The sequence below is a fragment of the Otolemur garnettii genome, unplaced genomic scaffold, assembly GCF_000181295.1.
Source record: "Otolemur garnettii isolate 467f Iridium unplaced genomic scaffold, OtoGar3 scaffold00028, whole genome shotgun sequence".
Lineage (NCBI taxonomy): Eukaryota > Metazoa > Chordata > Mammalia > Primates > Galagidae > Otolemur > Otolemur garnettii.
Genome location: NW_003852423.1, coordinates 19,594,249 through 19,619,885, shown reverse-complemented (window position 1 = coordinate 19,619,885; position 25,637 = coordinate 19,594,249). Strand labels below are relative to the sequence as shown.

Below are 25,637 nucleotides of genomic sequence, written 5' to 3'. Positions count from 1 at the left end.
CACACGCTGCTCCCTGGGTAGTGATGCCGTGCTGGGGACGAGAAGAGAAAGCAATGCTGAGAAGCCTAAGAATGTACCACAAAGAGGCTGAGCTAACCTGAAAGAGACTAACCTGGTGAAACTATTTTAAATTGGTAAATTAATGCCTTTGAGCAGCATCAAAATGAGGATGACATGAGATGCACCTGTTGTATACACAAGTGGTGTCTGTCCTCCCCCGTGAAGTGCCGTGTGTGCGTGTTCCACCACTGTGTCCTGCTCAGTGGCACCTATGTGAGGGGCACCAGTGTGGACCCAAATCCCATCCCACCTCCTGCTTTGCATGGTGGAGCGGCACTGTGTCGGCCTGAGGAAGGGTGACTTTGTCTAGTTATTCCGCCCAGGGGAGAGCTGATTGTTATTTAGCAAAAAGAAGCCTTGTGCTGTGGAGCCCCGAATTAGGAGGTGCTAAGTGACAGAGGCACATAGGTGAGATACGGGGTTTTAAATAATTCGAGTCCACGAAGCTTCCTAACACTAAGGAAAGCCAACATTCATCTGCATAAAAATAATTCTCAAAGAACAAATGAAAGGCTGTTGTTTGAATACAGTAACCAGACTTGAAATCCCAGAGCCTTGAGAGAAATTGATGGCCATGAAATATACAGTGAAGAAAATCAGGCCTCTGTGTAGAAGAGCGGGTGGTGCAGCCCGGGAGCAGGGACTCTGCAGGCCCCGTGAGCACTGTCAGCCCTGTCTTCTGAGGAACAGAGACGGCAGTGCTGCCAGCGTTTGCTGAAATAATAAATTCAGAAGGCAGAGCATCACTGCTGGAGTGGAGAAAGGACTCTGGTCACTACTTATCAATAATTGTAATTGAATCAAACTTCCGCTTATATCCCCTGGTGCGAAGTGACTGGGACAATAAATCAAGAAAATCCTTCGGATGTTTCCCAGTACCGCTGTCTGCCCTGGGGGGACTCACTTCTACCTCTGTCTCTGCCTCCATCTCCGTCTCCCTTTCACCCCTCTAATCATCTGAATTATCTGTACATGGAGGGGTAGGTTCATTGTCACAGCCTGGTTTATGTTATCCAGACAAAGCAGCAACGTCAGGGATGGCAGGGTCAGCAGCCCCTGCCCAGCCCACCTCCATCCTTTTCTGACACCAGCAGTTACCAGCAGCTGACACTGACCTGAAGCCTCTGGCTTGTTCTGGGGGCAAACCCTGGTAGACAAGGTTCCCAGTTATAAGCAATCATCTGGGCTAGTGAGTTAGTTCTCCCCTTTGTTCAGATTATATGAGAATGTCTTAAAAAGTTAATTCAAAGTTTTCTCTTGGTATTAAGGGTATTCATTGAAAAATATGTGTTATTTCCCCCCTGCTCCCAACCTCTCTTTCCCTCTCTCCACCCCCAGGTGGGTGATCACAATGTCGCCATCAGGAAAGTCTGTATCCTAGGAGGAAAGAAGGACGAGTTTGTTTCATGTACAGTACTCCACACTGCATCTGCATGGACTGGGACCCTCAGGCTGTGGAGCATTTGATAAGTATTTGGTTACAACATCTGCTTAGTGGCAGTTAGGTGAGAACAACGTATTCAATCAATTCTGTATATATAGTCTATGGAATAAAATTTGTGGTAGAAGCCATGTATAACTGGGTTCATAGCATTAGGGAAGCCAAATCCACCTTCAGTTCTGGACTAGAATTCTTCCCTCATAAGCAACCTCATCCCTGTCTCGCAGCCTCAGCCTGGGTCCCCACCGTGTGTTCTCTGAAAGGCACTTTGGCCCTAGAGGAAAGAGGGAAGGGAAGTGGACAGCCACCAGCAGTGCCCACATGATGCCAACTTCCTGTTCTGATTCCAGTTGTCCTGATTTCCTACTGGTCAGGGTTTTATCTTCAGAACTGTAGAAAATAGTCTGAGTGAATCAGGCACTGTCATTCCTTTGTCCTGAGATTTCCAGGAAGTGTGGGTGACACTCACTGAGTAATAAGGGAATTGCAACAAAGAGATGGCGATTCTGATTGCTGAGCATGTTCCTGTGCGTGGCTGAGTGGAGTGAAGACAACTTCAGAAGACAAGGCTGACGGTGCTCACGCTGCCTGCAGAGTCCGCGCTCCCTGAGTGCACCATGGGGTCTTCTACACAGAGGATTTACTTTCGTCACTATATCAGTGGATGGCAATTCTGGTCACTGAGCATGTTGCTGCATCAAGAAGAATTTAAGTGCTGCTAGACTGTAACTGTCATGTAATTAGGAGTCTTTGTCTCTGGCTTCTGTGACGTTCCCAGTCCTAACATGGGTCTAACAGGTGATGCCTCGCCTGTCGTGTACCCTCACCAAACATTTGTTGGGATAAATGAATCTTTGGGCGTGTCCCTGGGGAAGCACATAGGGAGTATTTTCTGTAACAAATCCTGGAGCACACGTCCTAGAACCTTAAAAAGAAGGGAATATATCCAGTGCATGGAAGAAAGAAAGTCTTGTTAGGGACATGGGTTCTGGAGTCAGGCACTTTGATACCAATTACTGTCCTCTCACTTAATCCTGTCAGACAAAATGCTGCTCTGTGAAAGCCTCCATTTTCCCATCTGCAAAATGGGCACCATAATAAGAACTCAATAGATAATAGGCAAAAGTGTAGTGATGTCTGCCACATGCCCTTAATTAATGTGAGCTATTAATATTATGTAGAAGTAAATAAAATAAAAATTAAAATACCTAACAGCATTTATAGTAAGTAAAAGATAAATTTTGGCTTTGTTCACTTCCTTTATTTGAAATAAATAATAAAGAAAAAGTACTTTTCTGAAGTGGGCATTGGTCTTTTTGCCTCCTAGCAACCCTTTCCTGTGTAAGGTGCTTTCTGCCTATGAGTCTTAAAGAAAGAATGAGTTTATCTCCCTCTACAAAAAAGTAAAAGTCCTAACACATTTTCTCAGCCTTTCTTCCAGGTATCCAGGTAGATAGTGTGGGTTCTACCAATTGGACAGTCCCCACGGTGGCCAGCAGCCCTACCCACCACATACATACACGGCTGCTAGAGTTGCAGGGTCTGGAATGACCTGTCTGGCAGCAGCAGCAGTACAGGGGACCTACTGAGTTCCAGCATGGCCATGGCTGCACTACGCCAAGCTAACACCCACAGACTGGCTGTAGCTGCAGTGTCAGGTGGGCACCCCTCCCCTTTCTCCCACTTCCCAGCACAATACACCTCTGTGCAGGGGAAGACATGGGCCTTCTGGTCTACTACCCTCTACCTTGTCAGCACTCAGCTTCCAGTGTTGAGCACCTCATAAATGTCATGTATTGGAAAAGAAGAATAACACAGCAACCACCCCAGGAGGAAAATCCAGCTACCTGAGCCAGCTGCTGTCTCGTTGTTCTCCTTGAGGGAACCCAAGCAGGTCTGAGTTCACACCTGCCCCACACAGCACAAGGCAGAGCTGGTCATACACTTCAGGAACAACTACTATCCAGGGTTAAAAGAGCGTTAACATACCAGAGATCTCAGAGGAAACAATATGGACGTCATAAAATGGAAGTGAAGATGCTTGGCCGGAGAGAGGCTGGAGGAAAAGGGAAGTTCCCTAATGTGGCAAAATGATGCGTAACAATATTTGGCTGGCTCCCCTTGACTTTCCCAGGTTGCTGCTTCAGATGGGAGACCAAGACATGTTAATAATAAAAGCAGGGGTGGGGGAGGAGTGGAATTAAATGGCTGAAAGTAGGGGAAATTAAATCTCAAAAATGGAGTAGCAGTAGCAATTATAATAATGACTAATAATTACTAAAAATGTATAATATGTCTGGAACCATATTGGGCACGTTTCACTTTTAATCTGTGTAAAATGTAGATGTAAGTACTGCTGTTGAACCCATTTTCAGATGAGGATTGTGAAGCAGGAAGAGATTAAAAAGTATACTAGTCAGGGTGGTGCCTGTGGCTCAAAGGTGTAGGGCACTGGTCCCATATACTGGAGGTGGTGGGTTCAAACCCAGCCCCAGCCAAAAAAAAAGTATACTAGTCAGCCATAAAAAAGATGGAGACTTTATATTTTTTATGTTTACCTGGATGGAGTTGGAACATATTCTTCTTAGTAAAGTATCTCAAGAATGGGGGGTGGGGGGTGGGAAGTGTCCAAAGTGCTCAATACTATTATGAAACACTTACACACTCATATGAATAATAAGACACACATCTAGCAAGGGGAGGGGTGAGGAGGAAGAGCAGAAGGGAAGGGCGGGGGGCAATTGGTGGGATCTCAGCTACTGTGCACAATGTAAGGGTATATTTCAAAATAACTAAGAGTAAATTGTAAACATCTTATCACAAAAAGTAAGTGAAGGGATGGCTATGTTAATCAGTTTGATATAAGCATTCCGCATTGTGTAGTGTATCAACTCATCACATTGTACACCATAGATGTGTACAGTTACGATTTTAATTAAAAGTTATAAAAATAAAAGGTATTAAATAATAAAATATAAAAGGTATTAAAAACTAAAGAAATGCAAATTTATATCCTGGGCCATCACACTGAATAAAAAGGAAAGTGCTTAAAAAAAAAGTATCCACAGGGCGAGACGACTCCTAGATGATAAAGACAGCCAATACTCGCAGACATTAATAAAGGCTTCAGGGGTGGCACCTGTGGCTCAGTGAGTAGGGCGCCGGCCCCATATACTGAGGGTGGCGGGTTCAAACCTGGTCCCAGTCAAACTGCAACAAAAAAATAGCTGAGCGTTGTGGCAGGTGCCTGTAGTCCCAGCTACTCAGGAGGCTGAGGCAAGAGAATTACCTAAGCCCAGGAGCTGGAGGTTGCTGTCAGCTGGGACGCCAGGGCACTCTACCAAAGGTGACAATGTGAGACTCTGTCTCTAATAAATAAATCAGTAAATAACTGCTTCAGTGATGTGGGAAGCAGCTCAGGATTAAGGTGAACTGAAAGACTAAAAATGCGAAACCCTGTACATATAAAAATGTTAGAGTCCATAAAATCATATTAATAGCACTGCATCTATGAAGAAAAATCTGAAAGTTAACTTACATGATCACAGTGATGGGTCTTACTAGTGTGATCATGAATATTTTGACTTCCCCGTTTCCCAGAGTTTCTTCAATGAACATCTTTCCCGGCCCGTCCTACCTCTGGACGCTGTGACCTTCGCCGAGCCACCTGACTCCTCTCTACCTCACTATCCTCATCTGTAAAGTGAAAGCTACGAGGACATGATTATCGTGCAGATTAAAAGTGTAGTGAGCATTTAGAAAAAAAACCTTGCAAGTAGAAAATGCTTATTAAATATTTGCTTTTAAAGAAGTTAATGTTTATTAAACATGCAATATTTCAAACTATTATGCTCACATAACAGTATTTATGAGGTAGTTCCTCGCCATGTAGAAACCCTTTCTATTTCCACAGAAAGTAAGGCACCTCCACGGCCCCTTCACATTCGTGCAAAGAGCCCTGCTGAGACGGTGCCCTATACCCAGATCCTCAGGGCCAGCAGTGCTGAGTCTGCGGGCAGCACTCAAGGAACCACCCCTTCCTGCCCTCCCTTCCTTCTATCCAGTTCAGACCACACCCTTCTGTCCTAGACTGAGGCGTACAGTCACTAGGTCCCCACCGTCTGGCCTTCTCCCTGAGGACACGGCTTGCCAGACAGGATGTCCCTCCTGGGAGCGTTCGCTTTCTTCTCCTTTTGGGCTCGTGAGTCATCCTCTGCCCCCCTCAGGCTCGCCAAGTGACCAATTCCTCCATGTTTGTTTCCCTCTTACATTTTCAGATGTTCATTGGAAATTCTCCTCTTTTACTTACAGTTGGACTTGGATTATCAAAGTTGGAGCAGTCTTTTGTATCTGTTTCCATAGAAGTTAAGAAAAGTGTTAAAATACCTTGCACGGTATGGAGTGCAAATTTTGAAACCGAAGTCATTCACTGGTATCAGCAGAAACCAAATCAGGCCTTGCAGCATCTCCTTCAAGTGACCTCTACGAAATCCCCAGTTTCCATGCAAGGCAGGGAAGACAAAATTAAGGCAAGTAAGGATTCTCGAAGTTCCACTTCAATTCTTACCATCAATTCCATCCAAGAGGAAGATGTGGGCGTTTACTACTGTGCCGGATGGGATCCACAGTGATAGAACTGTGGAGAAAACCCATACTAGATCTCCGTGGGTGTGCCCACCACATCCTTTCTGATGGTGGCAACCACAGCCAGCTCGCCAGCTGGCTCCCAGTCAGGCTCACCTTCTCTGCCCCTCTGCCTGTGTGTTCCTGGAAATTGTCACGGGTTATACTTGCTTGTTAGTTCTCAGCTGTCAGAGGAATTAGGCTTCAAAACCTTTATTGGACATTGCTTTCCAATAACTTAAAGTCCTGTCTGGGGACTGAGGGGTCACAGGCTGTGGCACTATCTATCATATTACTATCCAGAGACTTCTAGTAACTAGCAAGGTGCAGGCTGGCAGAGGGAATCGTTGAGTGGCATCCTTATCACTTATCAGGACAAACAGTCTGCAATGTCACTGTCAGTGATTCAGTTTACAGCTAAAGAAATTAAAGCTTAGGGGATGTAAAGAAATTAAAGCTTAGGGGATGTAAAGAAATTAAAGCTTAGGGGATTGGGGCCTGGTGAACAGCCAATGGCAAGGGGTCATGCTTCTTGACTTGGGTCTGTGAGACCACACTGGGAATTTAAGGACTGCAATTCTTTTTTGTTTGTTTGTTTGTTTGTTTTTCCTGCCTTTTAGAGACTGGGTCTTGTTCTGTCACCCAGGCTGAAGCCTTGAATTCCTGGACTCAAGAGATTCAGGATTCTCCTGCCTCTTTCTGTCGAGTAGCAGAGACTGTAGACACGTGCTGCCGTAACTGAATAACCTTTCTGTTTTATTTTTATTTTTTTCTCAAGGCAAGGTCTCACTTTGTTGCTAAGGCTGGATTCTTGGTCTCATGTGGTCTTCCCACCTCTATTTCCCAAAGTGCTGGGATTACAGGTATAAGCCAGCAGGCCTGGGTAGATTGTAATTCTTTAAGTGAACGCTAGGACAGCTGGGATAAATTGGAGATGGAGTCAAGTGCCCTTATGCTCTTGGAGCTTTCCCTGTTTTGTTTGCAGATTAGTTTGGAAAGTTAAATTTGAAGCAAGCTGAAATGTCAATTTCCAGAGCAACAGATAAGAGAGTCCACATACCATGTACGGTGTCCACTGAAGACTTTGGAAATACAGTTATATACTAGTATGGGCAGAAATTGAGAAGAATTGTGGAATATCTGGCATACACTTCAATAAAAACCCTAGCTCAAGTTTGCTTAGGTGAGAAAAACAACAAGCTTGAGTCAAGGAAAAGTTTTCAAATGTTGATTTCATTCCTTTCCATAAACTTGATGGGGAAAGTAGTAAATGGATGCGATGTATTTCTTGGGACCCACAGCACTAGAGATGCCAAAATGTCCCCCACCACAACCTCTCTTGGATCTCTGCCCAACCACATCCTTCTCACAGGAGCAAACTCAATGAACTTCTAGGGGTGCTCCCAGCCTCAGCCCGCTCTCTGCCCTGCTTCCTGAGCTTTGCAGGAAGCCGTCTCAAATCGGTCCTCCAGCAGCCGGCCCTGCTTTAAGAAGGAAGTATGCCTGACTGTGATGTTCCCAAATCTTTGTTTAATACCACAGAACTCCCTAATGTACTAAGGTTTTTGTCTGGGAGGAAGCAGACACAGGCCAATGCTCCATGACCGTCACAATGCAGAGATATCCACTAACTGCATGGCTCAGTTCCAGGGAGGAAACACTTGTGTACCAGGAATCCCAGATAGAATCATTACAATGCCCCTCCAATATAACTATTGTTGCCCCCTCCTTTTTTTTTTTACAAATAAATATATTTAAACTTAGAGAGTTAGAGTCATTGGTTAAAGACAAAAAGATCATGTATTTGGGGGATTTTTGTTTGTTTGTTTTTTTTAGTTTTGTTTTGTTTTTGTTAACCAAGCGGTGAGGCCACCACGAAAATTTAAAGATCACACAGTTTTATAACAAATAGAATCTTTGAGGTGAATTTGGGGTCATTTTGGGGAGAGTGGAGGGATAAAGATGGTTCCTCACTTCACAGACAGGGGTAAGGCAGCATAATGTCATCAGAAGACAGCCCTGGCGCACTGGGGGTGTTAAACAAATTCACTATATTGTGGACAATCTGTGGTTTGTCTTTGATAAAGAGAATGGGCCAAGAGAAAAGCAGCTGATAATTTTGTATATGAGAGTTCTCTATGAGCGTTCTCAGTTCTTTGCAGATACTGGCTCCTTTCACCCCCACAGCTGCTGAGGTCTGATTCCTTATTTTCAGGAAGAGCATTTGACTCATGAGGTTTAAATGCGATACTACTGTCTCAGCCTCTTGTCCAGGTCACTCAGCTAGTTCTTGGCAGAGTGGGGTTGGACTCAGGAAATCTGGCTTCAAAATTTGTACTCTTCCATCATAGGAGACTAAGAGAAGTGCTGTATATTGTTCATGGAGAAGACAAAACTAAACTTGGTGGGATATTATTTGGCACACATATTATTTTGTACTGAATCATGTGACAAGTATTAAAGGGATAGGAATCTTTACAGAATAAATGAAATACTGATAAATCATCAACTTGTTTTTCAAAATATGAAGAAATAAAAATTCGATTGTTTTATGAAGTCACCACTGAAATAACTTCCAAAGAAATAAAGAATATCCTTGAATCCTGTAATCCCCAACCCCTGGGTTGGGCCATAGACAAATTGTCTTCCATGACACTGGTCCCTGGTGCCAAAAAGGCTGGGGATCTCTGCTTTAATCCCGGTGTTTGTCTTATGGTAGAACACACTGGGCACCCCAAGGGAGAATGTAAATATCACGTTTCACTGTGCTATATTTTCATTCTTATTCAATAATTTCTAATATGTTCATTCTCTTCATCCCTCTTCTAAACACCCAAGGAGGTTTTGGAAGGAATAAAGTGTCCCTGGAAAGGCTGATGGCATCAGACACTATCGGACAATGTGTCAGCCTTTCTCCTCCTACCTTTGATGCAATGAACCTTTTGTGATTTAAATCCTGTCCATATAATTCTTGACAGAGAATCATCAAGATTTGCTCAGTGTGGGCCACAGTTGATTTCTAGGGCCTTACTCCTTACTGGTTACTTAAGTTTTAATACAAACTAGCCCAGCTAGCAAGACCTGAGAATAACACCAAGAATCTGAGGGCACAGACCCTTTTCAGACAGGAATGCACGGGCAAGCTCCTGGAAAGACTTGGGCCACCTCTTCCTGAAGAGCCTCATATCCACAGGGGGAAACCCTATGTCCAGATTTTGTTTTTTTATCAAGTCATATTATATATATGGATCATGAATACATTTATGCCTTTGTGGGATTCAATGTGCTGATTATTTGTACAAATTGGAGTGCTTACATCCTACTAATTAGCTTTCACCTCATTTACTTAATCACAGTGTTAAGACATTTGTGTTCAATACTTGCTAGATTTGACTTGTACCCTTGCAGTATGCTTCATAGGTGAGGTCTCACTGTTAACCCTCCCTGTATCAAACCACTCTACTCCCTTCCCCTGCCCCTCCGCTTCTCTCCTTCATCCTCAGCTATAGTTGTGATTCATCTCTCATATGAAAGTATGAGTGACTATAAATTGGTTTCATAGTAGTACTGAGTACATTGAATATATTTTTTTTCATTCCTGAGGTACTTCACTAAGAAGAATATTTTCCAGTTCCATCCATGTAAACATAGAAGAGGTACCGTGTTCAGATCTTAAGTGGGAAACTCTGTGTCAGCCCCTCAGGTGGGACCGAATGGTGAATAACAGAAAGAAACAACCGTTTCTCATACAACGGTTTCTCAAACAACCGTTCATGCTCATATTCCTGAATCAACAGCAAATCACAGAACAATAGTCACAGGGACAGAACACAGCAGGTGTGCCCTCATATTTCCAAGGCAATATTTCTACAGTGTGAAATTTGGGGGGAACATGTGCGTAAGAGAACCATCCCCGCCCCACCCCGGATGTGCACAACACCAGGTACTTCTTTCCAGGTAGTGAACCAATCCGTCCTGCACTCAGGGGGTGCCATAAACCCAGAACTTCTCATAATTACAGCCGTTCACGAAGAATCCCAGGGAACCATCTGACCTCCCACTTACTGAGACGGCAGAACAATTCCACCTTCCTACCACAGACCTGAGACCTCCAGCTAATAGGATTCCACTTTCTCACCTTCTGTCTGGGGACCGCGCCTGGCAGACAGGATGCCACTGCCGAAAGCACTGATCTTCTCCTCCCTCTGGGTTTGTGAGTTGCCCCCCAGTCATCTCAGTCCACCAGAGGGACTGAAGTCATTCTTTATTGCCGCCTCCTCGCATATCATTTGTTCACAGGAATTTCTCTTCTTTGCTTGCAGTTGGACTTGGGAATTTGGAGCAATCTGAAATATCCATTTCCAGAGGAAGAGATAAGAGTGCCCAAATATCCTGTACGGCATCCATTGAAAACTTTAACTCCGCAGCCATACACTGGTACAGGCAGAAAACAAACCAAGGTTTAGAACATCTCTTATATGTCACTCAAGCTCTTGCACGTGCGAAGAACAATAAATTTGAGGCAAGGAAAGAGTTTCCTGCTTCCATTATAACCTTGAAAATAAATTCCTTAGAGAAAGAAGATGAAGCCATGTACTACTGTGCCTGGTGGAGCCACAGTGTTAGAACTGCCAGGTAACCCGCCCAAGAACCATCTCTGGGTCTGTGCCCACCCACATCCTTCCACAGTACCCAGTCTGAGCCTCCCCTCCTTACACCACTTCCAGAGCCGTGCGGGAAGACAGCTTGGATTCTGTTGTCTTACTGTGCCCTGCACTGTATCACCAATCATCGTCCAAATTAATGAAGGACAATTTAATATTCTTTCCTACTACACTGGGCTGTGTGGGACTCTGAAAGTACAGTGTGAATAGCTTACAGCAAAATCCAGCTGTCTGTCAATGCACTGTATGGAAACTTCCAGTAACTAAATGGTTCAGAATAAAGGCAGGAAGTGGTTGGTCTACATCATCGGGAGAGGGGTCTACATAGTACACAGATATTTCCTGTCATTTCCCCCTTTTGTTCATGAGCATTAGAGGTCTTCAAAGTTAGAATACCGTGTCAGATACAGTAATTACGTGGCTTTTATTAGCATCCTGGGGCCGTCCTGAAGAAATCTGGGAACACTAGACCTATAGGTAAACAGCAACTTTGAGAGACCAAATGAAGTATAAGTCCTGTGTCCTGGGGAGGAGGGTACAGCCCAGTCCACACTGAGGCGCCATGCTGGGACAAAGCAAGCCCTGTCCCCAGGGAAGAACAGAGTCCCTGCCCACAGTAGGTGACCTCCACAGGGTGGACGTGCTTTGAAGCCCTTGTTTTCCAGGGTTCTGCAAAGAACAACAAAAATCGTGGCTACAAAAGAATCAGACGGTTAAGAAGAAAGATGATTCATGTTCTCCCCTGCATCTATAGAGGAAATACCCATAAAGAACCCTCACAAATAAATAAAATAAACAATTACTGACAATTACTTTGTGTTTATTCTGTATATAGTATAGTTGGGTGGTTGGGAACTTTCAGGAAAAACATAAAATGCAAAACTGTTAAGATCTCCTCTCCTACCTCCTTATAGTTTCCTTTCAAGTAAGGAGGAAATTTTCTTACTTTAGAAAATTTTCCTCGTATTGGTGCCTTTAGTAATACGGATACCTCCCCAAAGAACTGCCACACATAAGGTTTACCTACATGCCCTGAACTAACTGCTGTCCATCATTCTCTGTTTCTCCCTTCTCGGGATCAAGTTGTGCTCTCAAGGGCAGAGATGCTGTAGAAAGCCAAATGACAGGACACCGGGAGGCTGCCCGACAGACGAACCGCTTCCCAGGAGCAGACTCAGAATCTTGAGTCCCATGTCACTGTCCGTCATGGTTGCTGTTTCTAGTGGGCCGTGGTGGGGACGACTGAGCACCTGACTGAGTCTCAACAGACCTCACCTCTCAGCTAGTGTGTATATGAAAGTATATGGAGAAAGAAAACCATTAAAGTCATACAAAGAATCTGAAAACATGAGTCTTTTCTAGAAGGCAGTGTGTGAAAAGATAGAATCAAGTTTGTTCACAATACCTGCGCTAAGTACTTTATTTGTATGATTTCATTTAGTCCTCATAAGAGCAGTGTAGAGTGAGACCACAGCGGCCACACGAGGTTAGATCTCAGAAAATAAAGCCATTTTAACCTTTCAACAGACCTCCGGGAGATTTATGGGGATGAAAATTTGGAGACACACTAAAATGAGGAAAGCGGGGAAAGGCACACCTTATCTCTGTGGCTTTAGGGTGATCAGATACTGCGTAGCACTTAAACAGAGTGGGTTTGGGGGGAAGAACTACAAGTAAAACTGGAAACACTCACCGCGTGTTAGCAAGGAGACTGTTGAACACAGAACTGGTTTATATAATAAGCTCTCAAACACATGCATGTGTTTATGGACAAAAGAACAAGTGGAGAGACATTCTCCAAAGTTTAAAGAGCGGGTGTCTGAAAAGATAAATGATTGGAATTTTATCTTAGTACTTTCACGAATTTTAGACACTGTAGCAAAAAGTTCTGTTACTTTCAAAGATATGTATGCATAACAGATTCTAGATTTCATTTGTTCATTTAATAATGAAATTGTTTATATAACAATATTAACTACATACGGCAGACTTAAAATTGTTACATACTTATACTTTTCCACCTAATCATGTTACTCAGCTCCATAGCGCTGAGAAATAAACAAAACTACAGTAACCTTTATGGTCATAGTGGGTTCCTAAGGCGCAGAGCATCAGCAAACTATGTCCATTCCAAGCAGCACCCGGTGCTGTGAAGTTTCATTACACTCAACCCTGCCTGCTTGTTTACGTATTACCTATAGCTGCTTTTGCACGCCAATGGCCAAGTTGAGTACAGGTGGCCCTTTGAATTCGCAGACTCAACCAAATGTGGACTGAAAATACTTGAAAAAAAATAACAGTACAACGACCATAATAAGACAAATATAATATAACAACTACTTATATAACATTTATGTTGTACCAGGTATAAGTAATCTAGATTTGATTTGAAGAAGTGGTGTCCAACCTGTGGCCGACTGTCCACAAGATGATTTTGTGAGGACTTCTTCACTTATCTGTGGTGTCTGATACTGTGAAAAGTATTACAAGGATCTTTTTATTGCTAAAAAATTCTTTCTGTTGTTTTCATTAGTGATTCTGTATTTAACCTGTGGTCCAACTTCTTCCAATGTGGACACTCCTGATTTAAAGGCTAAGGGAGAATATGTACAGGTATGAATCCTCCACTATTTTACGTTAGAAGCTTGAGCATTGCGGGTTTGGGGATCTGGAACAAACCCCTTGCAGATACCAAGGGGCGAATGTATGTAGTTGCAACAGAGACACATAAAATCTAAAATATTTACCATTTGGCCCTTTATAGAAAATGTTTGTCAACCATTTTCTAGAGTGAATTGTTGATGAGTGACATCTACTTTTATTTAATGTTTCCTAACTTCTCAGTGATCCTTTGTTAAATAGCCACCCTTCCCGTATTAGCTGTGTGATTTTGGATAAATGAGTTAGCGTATCTCTGATTCATTTTCCTAACTTTAAAATGGAGAACATAGTAATATTGACCCAAATAAACTGTTGACAAGAGTAACCTAATACACATAAAGTCCTTGCAAGTGCTTGAAGCATGCCCAGTGCCCAATAAATTGTGGGAGTTATCGCTGCAAAATTAGGAAACAAAACTGTTCAGAATAAAATTCTAGGCCCTTGGTTCTCAAAGTCTGGCTTGTGAATCACATCTGCTTCACATAGGAACTTATTACAAATGCAGAAACTCAGCCTATATTCTGGGCCAACTGAGTCAGGATCTCATTCCACAAAGTCTCCAGGCCACCTTGAAGGGGTGTCCAACCTGAGACCCGCAGATTGCATGCAGAATATTTGAGGACAGTTTTGTTTATCTATGGTGTCAGATATTGCAAAAGTTAGCATGGACCTTTTATTTGTTCATCAGCTTTCGTTAGTGTTTGTGTATTTATTTAACATGTGGCCCAAGACGACACTGCTTCTTCCAATGTGCAGCGGAAAGACACCACTGTATGGAGCAGGGGTCTAAGTCCCAGGCTATTCCAGAGACGAGCTCCACAGTCTCTAGGACAAGAGCCAATCCCATTTCCAAAGGATGGTTTGTGTGGTGTCCTCTCTGATTTCTGAGTTGGTATTTGGTCTTTCTGAGGCTGAAATAGATGGCAACCTCCCAATTAATGAAAAAACAGTGTACTTCATGGTCCATGCATGTGTACACTTACTTTATTATATAAAAGGCAATATAATATCAGCACAAATTTTCAGTAGTTATTTCATTTACTGAAAAATACAGCTCTTCCTTCATTACCTTGAATTCTAGATCCACAGTCAAGGACAAGAATAATAATTGTTGCACAGAACCCAAAAGACATGTCCTTTGTTTTTGGCTCAGAGGAGGCCAAGGTGCAACTTTCTTCAGTCACCCCAAATCCAGGTTCCTCCGACGGCAGCCACCTCCACCATGCTGCCTAAGTTCAACCCCAATGACATCAAAGTCATGTACATGAGGTGCACAGGTGGTGAAGTCGGTGCCATGTCTGCCCTGGTTCCCAAGATCGACCCCCTGGGTTTGTCTCCAAAAAAGGTTGGTGATGACATTGACAAGGCTACCAGTGACAGGAAGGTTCTGAAGATTACAGTGAAACTGACTATTCAGAACAGACAGGCTCAGATTGAAGTGGTACCTTCTGCCTCTGTCCTCATCATCAAAGTCCTCAAGGAACCACTGAGAGACAAAAAGAAACAGACAAATATTAAACACAATGGAAATATTACTTTTGATGAGATTGTCAACATTGCTAGACAGATGAGGCACAGATCTTTAGCCAGAGAACTCTCTAGAACCATTAAAGAGATCCTGGGGATGGCCCAGTTGGTGGGCTGCAATGTGGATGGCTGCCACCCTCATAACATCATAGAGGACATTAACAGTGATGTCGTGGAAGACCCAGCTGGTTAAAAAGTACAAGGGAAAATGTTTCAATAAAGAATGATTTGACACCCACCCCCCCACACAAAAAGACATGTCCTCATATCACTAGGGCAACGTTGCTACTGAAAAATGAATAAGGAGGGAATGTGGGAAGGGAGGGAAAATGGGGTCAACTGTCACTGTGGCCTCTCACCCACACCCCAGCCCTTTTAGAAGAGCTCTGGCCTGATCAATGCCCTGTCACCAGCTCTGCTGGGCATTCTTGGGGCACTGTGAGCCCGGGAGAGTCAGAGCTGCATGGTCTGCTCACCACAGGGCAGCCTGTCTCAGATTCACCCTGACCCAGCACTTCCTTCCCTGGCACCGGCTCAGACCAAGCTGGCTCGGCCACATCACTCACCCTTCTAGGTACGGGCATCCTCACATCCCTGCTGCTTTTTGGAGACACAGCCTGGCGTGAGCCAGAGCGTGGTCTTCTCTGTCTGGCACTGGAGATTGCTTTTCAGTCCTTTCAGTCTGTATGTCAAATGAAGAAATTCATCACTGCTTCCTCTTTTTTTGTCAGGTGTTCATAAGAATTAATTTTTATTTTCTAAAATACCTTTAATTATGATAGGTACATAACAGTTGCATATCTTTATAGGTATATGCGATGTTCTGACACAGGCATACAATGAGAATTAATCAAATCAGGGTAATGTAGAGTGTCCTATCACCTCAGGTATTTATTATTTCTTTGTTTTAGTAACATTCCAATTCTACTCTTTTAATTAGAGCATGTCCTAAATTACTGTGGATCACAGTTACTTTGTTGTGCTATCAAATATTGTTAACTCTATTTAACTAAATTTTTGTGCCCATTAACCACCCCCACTCGCTCCTCCCCATCCCCGCTGTCCACCTCAGCCTCTGGTAACCATCATTCTATTCTCTGCCCCCATGAGATCAATTTCTGTTAATATCTAGCTCCCACCTGTTAATGAGAACATGCGAGATTTGTCTTTCTGTGCTTGGCTTATTTCACCTCAAGTAATGTTCTCCTGTCCATCCACGTTGTTTCAAATGGCAGGATTTCATTCTTTTCGTTGATATAAAATATTTCATTGTGTATTGTTTACCCATTGCTGGAGACTTAGGCTGCTTCCTTGGCGATTATGAAAAGTTCTGTAATAAACACGACAGTACAGATACGTTTTTGATACACTGCTTTCCCCTCCTTTGGATATACACCCAGCAGTGGGATTGCAGCATCTTATGGGCAGTCCTCTTTCCACTTTTTTGAGGACCCTCCCTACTGTTCTCCGTAGCAATTGAATTAATTTACATTCGAACAAATAGTGTCTGGGGGTTCCCCTGTCTCCACATCCCCCCCAGCTTTCATTATTGCCTTTTTGATAAAAGCCATTTTAACTGGGGTGAGATATTATCTCATTGTAGTTTTGATTTGTATTTCTCTGATAACTAGTGATGGAGCACTTAGTAATATACTTGTTGACCAATTTGTATGTCTTCTTTTAAAAAATTTCTATTTAGATCTTTGCCCATTTTGTAATAAGATTTTTGGATTTTTTCCTATTGGGTTGTTGGAGGTCCTTGTGTATTCTAATTATTAATCTGTTGTCAAATGGGTAGTTTGCAAATATTTCCTCCTATTCTGTGTGTTGTCTCTTCACTTTGTTGATTGTATCCTTTGCTGTGTAGAAGCATTTTAGCTTGATGTGATCCCATTTGTCTAATTTTGCTTTAGTTGCCGGTGCTTTGGGGGTGTGACACAAGAAGTCCTTGCACAGACCAATATCTTGAAGCATTTCTCAAAAGTTTTCTTTTAGTAGTTTCATAGTTTCAGGGGTTTAGATTTAATTCTTTAAACCATTTTGCTTTGATTTTTTTATATGGAGAGAGATAAAAGTCTAGACTGATTCTTCTACACGTGGACATCTGGTTTTAGCCGGTTATTCAGTGCCCCTTACTCGTTCCCTGGCACTGCTCTAAATCCCCTGTGTGAGGCTCATCTCATCCTTGGGACAATCCTTTGATGTTGGTGCTATCACAATTCATATTTTATAGATGAGGAAACAGATGTATAGGGATGGACTTTACTTTGTGGTCACAGGGTTACTAAATTGGGTGGAGACCTGGGTTTTTGCCTTTAGTGTCTGTCCTTTTAACCATCCTTAATTCCCACCCCTGAAACAGAGGAATAACAATGACATCCAAAATGTGGTCCCTGAATCTAAAGAGAAAACTAGCAGGAGGATTAAACTAGACATTTTTCATGAAATAATAAGGCTGAATGTAGACCAGTGGGAGAGGGTGAACCCTTGGGGATCACAAATATACAAGATTTTCCAGTATCTTTTAGGCTATTTCCCCACCAAGCTCCTGCAGGGAAGATCATGCAGAATCCAGAGAAGCCCCCTGTTGCTGCTGGCTGGAGGAGGGGAGCAGCAGCCACTGCTGAGATTCACCCAGACCCACTCTAGAACAAAAGACAACGCACAGGAGCAGGCAGGCGCCTGGGACGTCATCAGAGTGGGGAGGGGAGGACACTGGGGGGTGCTGACTGCTGGTAGAGGGTAAGCTGTTCTGCCTGTGGGATGGGGGCCAGGCCAGTTGTGCAGGTTTGATGTTAAGATGACAGCTTAATGAAAATATCAGAAAATGTCCCTTCTCCACCTCCTACCATCATGCCAACAAGCCTCCAGTAAAAATCACTGTGGAACGCAGCATAGAGAGATTCACTCTGGGGAGCAGAACAAAGGGAAGACTCAGAGTCAAGTGTGAAGATGAGAACAAAGTGTGTTGCCAAAAGTTTGATGCCTCTGTTGCCCTAAGAAGGAGAAGCTCCAATCCTGATAACTCAGCACAACAAACTTCTAACCCAGCCTAACTCCTGATTAGATTAACACAAATTTCACATTAAAGGTTTAGCAGAAGGAAGTAGGCATTTAAAAATGCAAAATATACAGGGTGGCCATAAAGACTAAACTATTTAAATTGCACATGAACTTTATGGACACCCTCTATGTATCTCAGTATCTACTGTATTATACAACATATTAAGCTTTTAGGCAAAAATCTCAGAGGCATATCAAGAGGTAAGAAGAAATACAATCTGATGTCACAAAGAAATCATCAGAATCAGAGATGACACAGATGTTTGGACTATCAGTCAGTCAAGGACTTTAAGTATGACATACATGTCAAAGGCACCAATGGAAAAAGTGTACGACGTGCAAGATCTCACAGGTAATTCATCAGTGAGACAGCAATTACAGGAAAGGATCAAATGGAAATGCAAGAAATAAAAAGCACAGTAACAGAAATGAAAGATGCCTTTGAAGGACTCACTAATAGACTCAATAGAGATTAGGACCAAATTAGTTACCATGAAGCCAGGCTGCTAGAAAGTCCTCAAGCTGCAATGCCAGGAGACCAGAGAAAAGAAAGAGAGCAAGCAGGTTATCCAGGGAGAGAACAACTGTGGACAATACCAGTCAAACATATTTGTAATAAGAATCCCAGAAGAAAAGAGACAAAGCAGCAGAAAAATTTGTGAAAAAAAAAATGCCTAAGAATAATCTCAATTTTGTGATAGACACCACACCACAGTGCCAAGAAGTTCAGAAAACACCAAGCAGGATAAACACTTAAAAAAAAAACAGGACATCTAGGTATATTATATTTAAGCTTGAGAACCAAAAATAAAGAGAAAATCTTGAAGGCAGCCGGAGGAAAAAAAATAGTGGATTTTCTCTGAGAAAACATGCCAGCAAGAAAAGACTGGAGTGAAATCTTTTTCTTTTTTTAATTAAGTCATCGCTGTGTACATTAATGCAGTCATGGGGTACAGTGTGCAGGTTTTATATACAATTTGAAATATTTTCATCAAACTGGTTAACATAGCCTTCATGGCATTTTCTTAGTTACTGTGTTAAGACATTTATATTTACATTTATTAAGTTTCACATGTACCCTTGTAAGATTCACCATAGGTGTCTTTAAAGTGTTGAATGAAAAACTGTCCCCTAGCATAGTGACATTTTCAGACACTGTACAAACTGGGAGAATTCATTACCGCAGGCTTCTTCTATAAGAAATGTTCACTTATCCAGCACACAAATGAAAAAAAAAGACCTGTAATATGAGTCAAAAACTACACAAAGAATCTACACACACACCCATAAAATGATGAGCTCTGGAAATAGAATAAGTGAAAGTAAAACATAATCTTTTAAAATTTGTTTTTTATTCCTCTAAAACAGGATTTGGTAAACTTTTTTTTTTTTTAATAGGGCCAAATAGTAACATATTTTCAGTTTGTGAATAGCACAGTTTCTTACCCAACTACTGAGTTAGGTCATTGCAGCACAAAAGTTCTTGCTACTTTTAGGTCTGGAAGGTCATGGAACTGTCAGGACACCTGCACAACATCTGTACTGAAAGGGACACAACCAACCTGAGCGTGAGCTGTCCTGTGAAGCCAGCCTGAGGCTTTGAGGACAGGCAGTTTGTGTGGGAGGCAAGGGAGGGTCAGGAAAGGGAGACAGACAGCCAAGCGTGTCTTACTACCAGGCCCTAATGAGCAGCGCCACTCCACAGAGCTTAGAAACCAAGGGGCTAATTAATCATTCCTTGCTGTTCTGCTCCTGTATTTTATGGGACTGATGGGCAATGAGGTGGTGAACTTTGTGGTTACTTCTTTGCAATGTTTTAATTCTTGTAAAGGAGTAACCACAGGCAGGAGAATGTTTCCAGTGTCATCCTAACAATAAAGCCTAAAATTGAATATACAATCTTAAGAAGCCCTGGGGTTCTAATACAATTGCTCATCACCACTCTGTTTGGTGGCAGTTGTGAGCAAAAGCTAAGCCCAGGGCTTACTTGGGATGACTCAACTTTATAATTTAGATTGCACAGCCAGGGCAAACTTATTTCAGATTCTACTGCCTTTTTCTTTTCTTTTCTTTACTTTTTTTTTTTTTTTTTTTGAGACAAAGTCTTACTCTAGCACCCTGACAAGAGTGCCGTGGCATTATAGCTCATAGCAACCTCAAGTTATCAGGCTCAAGTGATCCTCTTGCCTCAGTTTTCTCTATTTTTAGTAGAGACAGGGTCTCTTTATTGCTCATGCTTGTCTCGAACCCGTGAGCTCAAGCAATTCACCTGCCTTGGCCTCCCAGAGTGCTAGGATTATAGGCATGAGCCACTGCACCCTACCTGATTCTTCTACTTTTGAATGTTACCATTAAACAGGCTCCTTAAAGGTGCTGTGTCCTTGGAGCAGCTTAATAAAACTTAGAAACAAAAGCCATTGCTGTTTCTTATTATAAAATGAATATATACGTGAACTTAGAGTTCATAAAGATATACCGAGGGGTAAACAATTACAGTAAAACCTCTGTAAGTTGACCATCCAAGAGACTATAACAAACTGGTCAACATATGGAAGTGGTCAGCCTAAAGAACCTCCACTGAACACACACGGCACATGCCCAGTCAACTGAAGGAGGTGGTCAATGTGGGGAGGTGGTCAACTATAGAAGCTTAACTATACATTTGGCCCCACCACCCAGAGGTAACTATGAACAGTTTGCTCTATCCCGTTAAACATGATCATTTCTGCTTAGCCTTGTAATTTGTTTTACGTACACATGATCTGGCTGATCAGATCTAGACCTCTGTACCAACAGCAGCCAGATGAGCCAGATGATCTGGGACGTCAGATGTAGACCTCAGGGCTTCTCTGTTTCTCTCCTCTCTCCATTTTAGAACAATTAAAAAACTGTAGTCCTTTAGCAAAAAAATGGCTTCTTTACACAAACATCTTCAGACAGTAAGAATCACACAATAATGAGAAAATTCTGTTGATTAACTGAGTTAGACAACCGATGTCCACAGGATGTTTGGGTGCAGCCCCAGGGGGCCCCTTTCCCGTAGGCCTGAGCTGTGTGTCAGGGGAGCCACTTCCTCTCTGCACACAGCCCTCAGATTTGCTCTGGGATGAGATAACCCCATCCTTCCTCCACCTCCCTGGACAAGGGCTGGCAGGGTGCTATTCCTGCTGTGGGGAGTGTTGGTGCCCCCACCCCTCCTTTGGACTTGTAAGTTGTTTCCACCAAGGGACACCTCATCCACTGGAAGGGAGGTGACAGAAAGCATGGACATTCAAATCACATCACACTCAGATGGAACAAAGCTACATCATCATGCGAAGTCAGCTGAAGCGTTCTACAATCACCTCGAACTCTTCAGGAAGAAAATGTACACTCACATCCCAAGGTTTTCATTAATAGAAAAAAACCCCACTATTTTAATGAGCTTTAATGTTTTACCATTGTAAAAAATTCCAAACTTTCTGCTTTTGTTTTTCTCTTGGATATAATTGGAGACCTTGTCATAACACAACTTGTTAATCTCCATCACCAAGAAAAAAGTAAATACAGCATTTCTTGAACAAATAAAAACCAATATATTTAGGGCGGCACCTGTAGCTCAAAGGAGGAGGGCACTGGCCCCATATGCCAGAGTTGGTGGGTTCAAACCCAGCCCTGGCCAAAAACTGCCAAAAAAAAAGAAAAACCCAAAAAACCAATATGTTAAAGAAGAGTGTATCTGTGTGCTGGTACCAACAGAAGTCTGATCAGGCTCTAACACAAATTCTGTACATTTCCTCAAATGAAAATGTTTCATGGAAGAGACGTTAGTGAGGAAAGATAGGACACCAGGAAACAGCGGAGTGAGTTGTCCTGGAGCCTGGAACGTAGGGCCTTGGTGAGGGAGACAACACAGTAAGGTAGGTCTGATTACTGTGCCTGCTGGGATAAAAACACCACGTGGAACTATCTGCTGCAGCTGAACAAACCCCCTCCCACGCCTAGGCCACCCGCACACACACAGACCCCACCTTTCTATCCCCTGAGGGCCCTGGCTGCTGTCCATAGAGCTATCCGGTCTTGCACACGTGTCCTGCCAGGTCTGTGATGCTTCATGCAGTGAGGAAGTTTGTTGTCCTATCTCATCTCTCTGGAGCCTGGGCTGCTTTGGGGCTTGGAATGAAGGAAGGACGGAAAATACAAGGCCTTTTGGTGATACAGACCTGGGATTCACATCCCCACTGGGCCACTTGTCAACAGGGTGCTCTAGGAAAGAGTCTAGATTCCATTCTCCAACTTTAAGCTGGGGTGAGATCACCAGTCTCTCAGGGTTGCTGAGGACTAAATGAGGTCTCATGTATGAAAATGTCAACAATCAGTGTCCTTTCCTGTTCTGACTAAACCACTTCACTGAGCCTTCATGGCAGAAATGGTGATGCGTAGAACCTCTTCTGTAAAATCATGTCTTACAGTGCCCTCCAAAGAACAGTATAGTTTTAATTCTGAAAAACTAAGAATTACAAGTGGGAAAAGAGTGGAGAGTAATGAACAAAAAGATTTTTTCATCTGAAATTTTGTTTCATTTACAATAGGGAATAACACCACAGTGTCTACAGTAGTAATTACTCTCACAGTTCATATTTATCAAACGGAACGTGAGGCAAATTAAATGATCTATACAGTGCATGAAAAGCTTGTAGAATTTTTTATCTCACTTGTTTCTCTATACAGTAATGATACTTTTCTCCCCGTACTCATGACAGCTGGGCATAGCTGCCCACAAGTCTTACACAATGTGGTGAAAAATATATAACTCAGAGTGAAAAGGACATCAAGGACAGGCATGTTTGAAGCAAGTTAGTAAAGTGGGAGGAAATTTCTATAAAGAGGAAGTTAACATTGACAGTCTTTGTAGCGAGATGTTTTGGAATCTGATAGATCCTTTACACCAAGAATGTGGTAACGCTGCAGCTCATCTCACTGTGAAGGATTTCCATTGGTTCTAAAACAAAGCTCCCCGCCAGCCTGGCTGCTCTGTCCCCCAGGGCAAGGGCTGCCACTCTATCTTTGATTCTGATCTGCGCTCCCTCGCAGAGTTTATTCCTGTTAGCCACCGGCAATGCCAACCCTATGGGTTTTTCTTGTGTCTTTGGCTGGGGTTTGTAGGTTGACTTTACTCCTCTCTCTTCCTTTTATTATTTTTGTGTTCTGAGTCAACTGTTTTTAGTACCTCTGATTTGTCTTCCTTGCTTTTCAGATGGAGACGCCAAAATGAGAATATCTCAGGATCAACTCTCCTCTACCCGTGGACCAGACAGAACAGTGCACATTAGCTGCAAGCTGTCTGGAGTTCCCCTCAAGGACACCATTGTGCACTGGTACCAACAAAAAGAAGGGGAGCCCCCGAGAAGAATCCTTTATGGCTCCGCCAAGAATTATAAGCAAGATATACCCAATTCCCGCATGGAGACTGATGAGAAAGATAATGGTGTCTTTTACCTTATAATTAATAATGTCGTCAAGTCAGATGAAGCCACCTACTACTGTGCCTGCTGGGATCTCACGGTGCCACAGAGCCAGGAGGAACCTGTAAGAAAACCTTCCTACCATGACCCCTCAACTGTTCTCATACGTGTCCAACCACAACAGACCATTGCAAGCTTTTATTCACAGGTTCATAGGCTGTTGGGACAGGGAGGGCCCTTGGGACACATTGAGCCCAATGTTCCCACTTCAAATGAGGACCAGAGATGGCAGGTGATATGTCCTAAGCTAGTCAACCACAGAAGTAGGACCACACATCTGCCTTCAGAGTCTCCGTCCAGAACCTCTTCCTGCCTTTCTTGTGGTCAGTGTGAACTTCTCATATTAGCAAAATCACGTTTCTTTCCAAAGGGGCTGTGACAACTCTGGGTTGTCTTCCTCAGTGACATCCCAGGCCCCGGCCAAGTTTGATCTAGGCCACGTATGGGACAGACACACTGCTGAGAAGGGGAAGGACTCCACGCTTCATCCCCCTGCATGTTGTATCCCCCCCATGGCTACTTACCACCGTTTATTTCTGTAGCTTTCTATCAGTTCTGAAATCCCTTATCATTGGAACAGTTTCCCTAGCATACCCATCAAACACACAGGGATGTGCGAGGTGAGTTTCTTTAGGAATAGACTGGTGTCATTAGGAATAGATTTTCAAATTCTTTGCTGTTTGGAGAAGGACCTGCTCAATCAAGGTCTAAATTCCCTACCCTTCACCCTGAAATCTGAGCAATCCTAAATGGATGGGTATGCACTTGGCTTAAATTTAGTAGCCCTGACCTGCTTTCTCCTTGTTACAGTGACCCAGGACATTTTCCTGTCCAAGGTCTTCCCAGTCACACCTTGAACAGTAATAATAATGTCTATACCATTACATTATAGATAAATACTTCATAAGTGTCTAATAAGTAGCCCTCAAAATTTATAAATTCCAATTCTTCTCCTTCACCCTAATCTCCACAACATGCATTAGTTTTCTCCCCAGGCTGTTACAGTAAATGGCGATGGCACACTATGTTGTTTGACACAATGGCAAGGCAATATTTCAAGCAGATCATGTTTTCTTGACGTTGCTCATTTTTATTTCACTTGTTCTGGTAATGACAGAAAAAGAGATGAGGAAACCCAAATAGCTCCTATGATAGGAGATCAGAAAGGAGGTGACAGGAAGGTTCAAAACTGTGGTTTCACCTGCCAGAAAATCCACCACAAAGCAGCCCCAATCCTGTGTGGCTGTGCCTCAGACTGGGGGTGGCTGTGCAGCCAGAGCCCCCAAGCCAAACCATATGGATCCCTGCCCAGGACGCCACTCCTCTCTCTAATCTACTGTTTAGGTATTCATTATGTTCCCTCCTGGGAAATAGGCAAGGCATGACAGCAAGAATGCCCCAATTATAATTCTGAAGTGCATGGGCCAAATGTTCACCTAGATGGTATAGTCTCCTAGTGTTACTCAAAGACCAGTGAAAAGAAGGTGATGTGTGGAATTTAATTGGAGGTTGAGGTTACAGTGGACCCAGTGCTCTCAGATTATTTTTCTGTGTGCTTGTACTGACTGCCCATTGCTTTTTAGAATATGCAAATCCACCATTTCATCTACTTTTTATTTAGTTTGATATTTCCTAAGATTATCAGAAAGCAACACACAATATCTTAAATTCAGCTACTCAAGACACAAATTCTCTAGATTATATGGAACTGAAATATACCTTGGAACTGAGTTCCTGCCAGACACATCTGTCCCTTAACACCCAACTCATGGGAAGAAGTTGAATGAACTGAGTTTGGGATCTTGCAAACTTGAACTCAAATTCAAGCTAAATTTGAACTTCCTAATTCTGTTTTCCCATATGACTTTCAATGGCAGTAATTATTCATAGGTAAAGGTAAAAGAGATAAATGTGTGGATAATGCCTGATTCATGGTGGACCCTGAGTATATTTATGAGTTTTCTGCCCTCTCCTTACAAGCGATCACAGGAACACATTACCATCCTGGAGAAGGAAGACAGGAAATGGAAAGGAGATTTGGAGCTGAAGGTAGAGTGTTAACTCCCCAAGAGAGATTCTTTCCTACACAAGTGC

The 25,637-nt window shown here is 43.0% G+C and overlaps 2 protein-coding genes across 2 annotated transcripts in view; both read left to right on the top strand.

The window, feature by feature from the left end:
• The window catches only part of LOC100962775 (Ig heavy chain Mem5), a 51,137-nt gene that overhangs the window by 11,813 nt on the left and 13,687 nt on the right, over positions 1 to 25,637 (top strand). The window lies entirely within an intron of this gene.
• LOC105886854 (60S ribosomal protein L12-like) lies at positions 14,603 to 25,604 on the top strand. Its single transcript, XM_012804323.1, has 3 exons — positions 14,603 to 15,164; positions 23,276 to 23,607; positions 25,524 to 25,604. The coding sequence occupies exons 1-3, from the start codon at positions 14,672 to 14,674 to the stop codon at positions 25,602 to 25,604; spliced, it is 906 nt and encodes a 301-aa protein (XP_012659777.1). The 5' UTR covers positions 14,603 to 14,671.

Coding starts and splice junctions, on each gene's coding strand:
- LOC105886854 (XM_012804323.1), top strand. CDS start 14,672: ATGCTGCCTAAGTTCAACCCCAATGACATCAAAGTCATGTACATGAGG. Junction 15,165..23,275: donor TGTCGTGGAAGACCCAGCTG/GTTAAAAAGTAC, acceptor CTTGCTTTTCAG/ATGGAGACGCCAAAATGAGA. Junction 23,608..25,523: donor CACAGAGCCAGGAGGAACCT/GTAAGAAAACCT, acceptor TCTCCTTACAAG/CGATCACAGGAACACATTAC.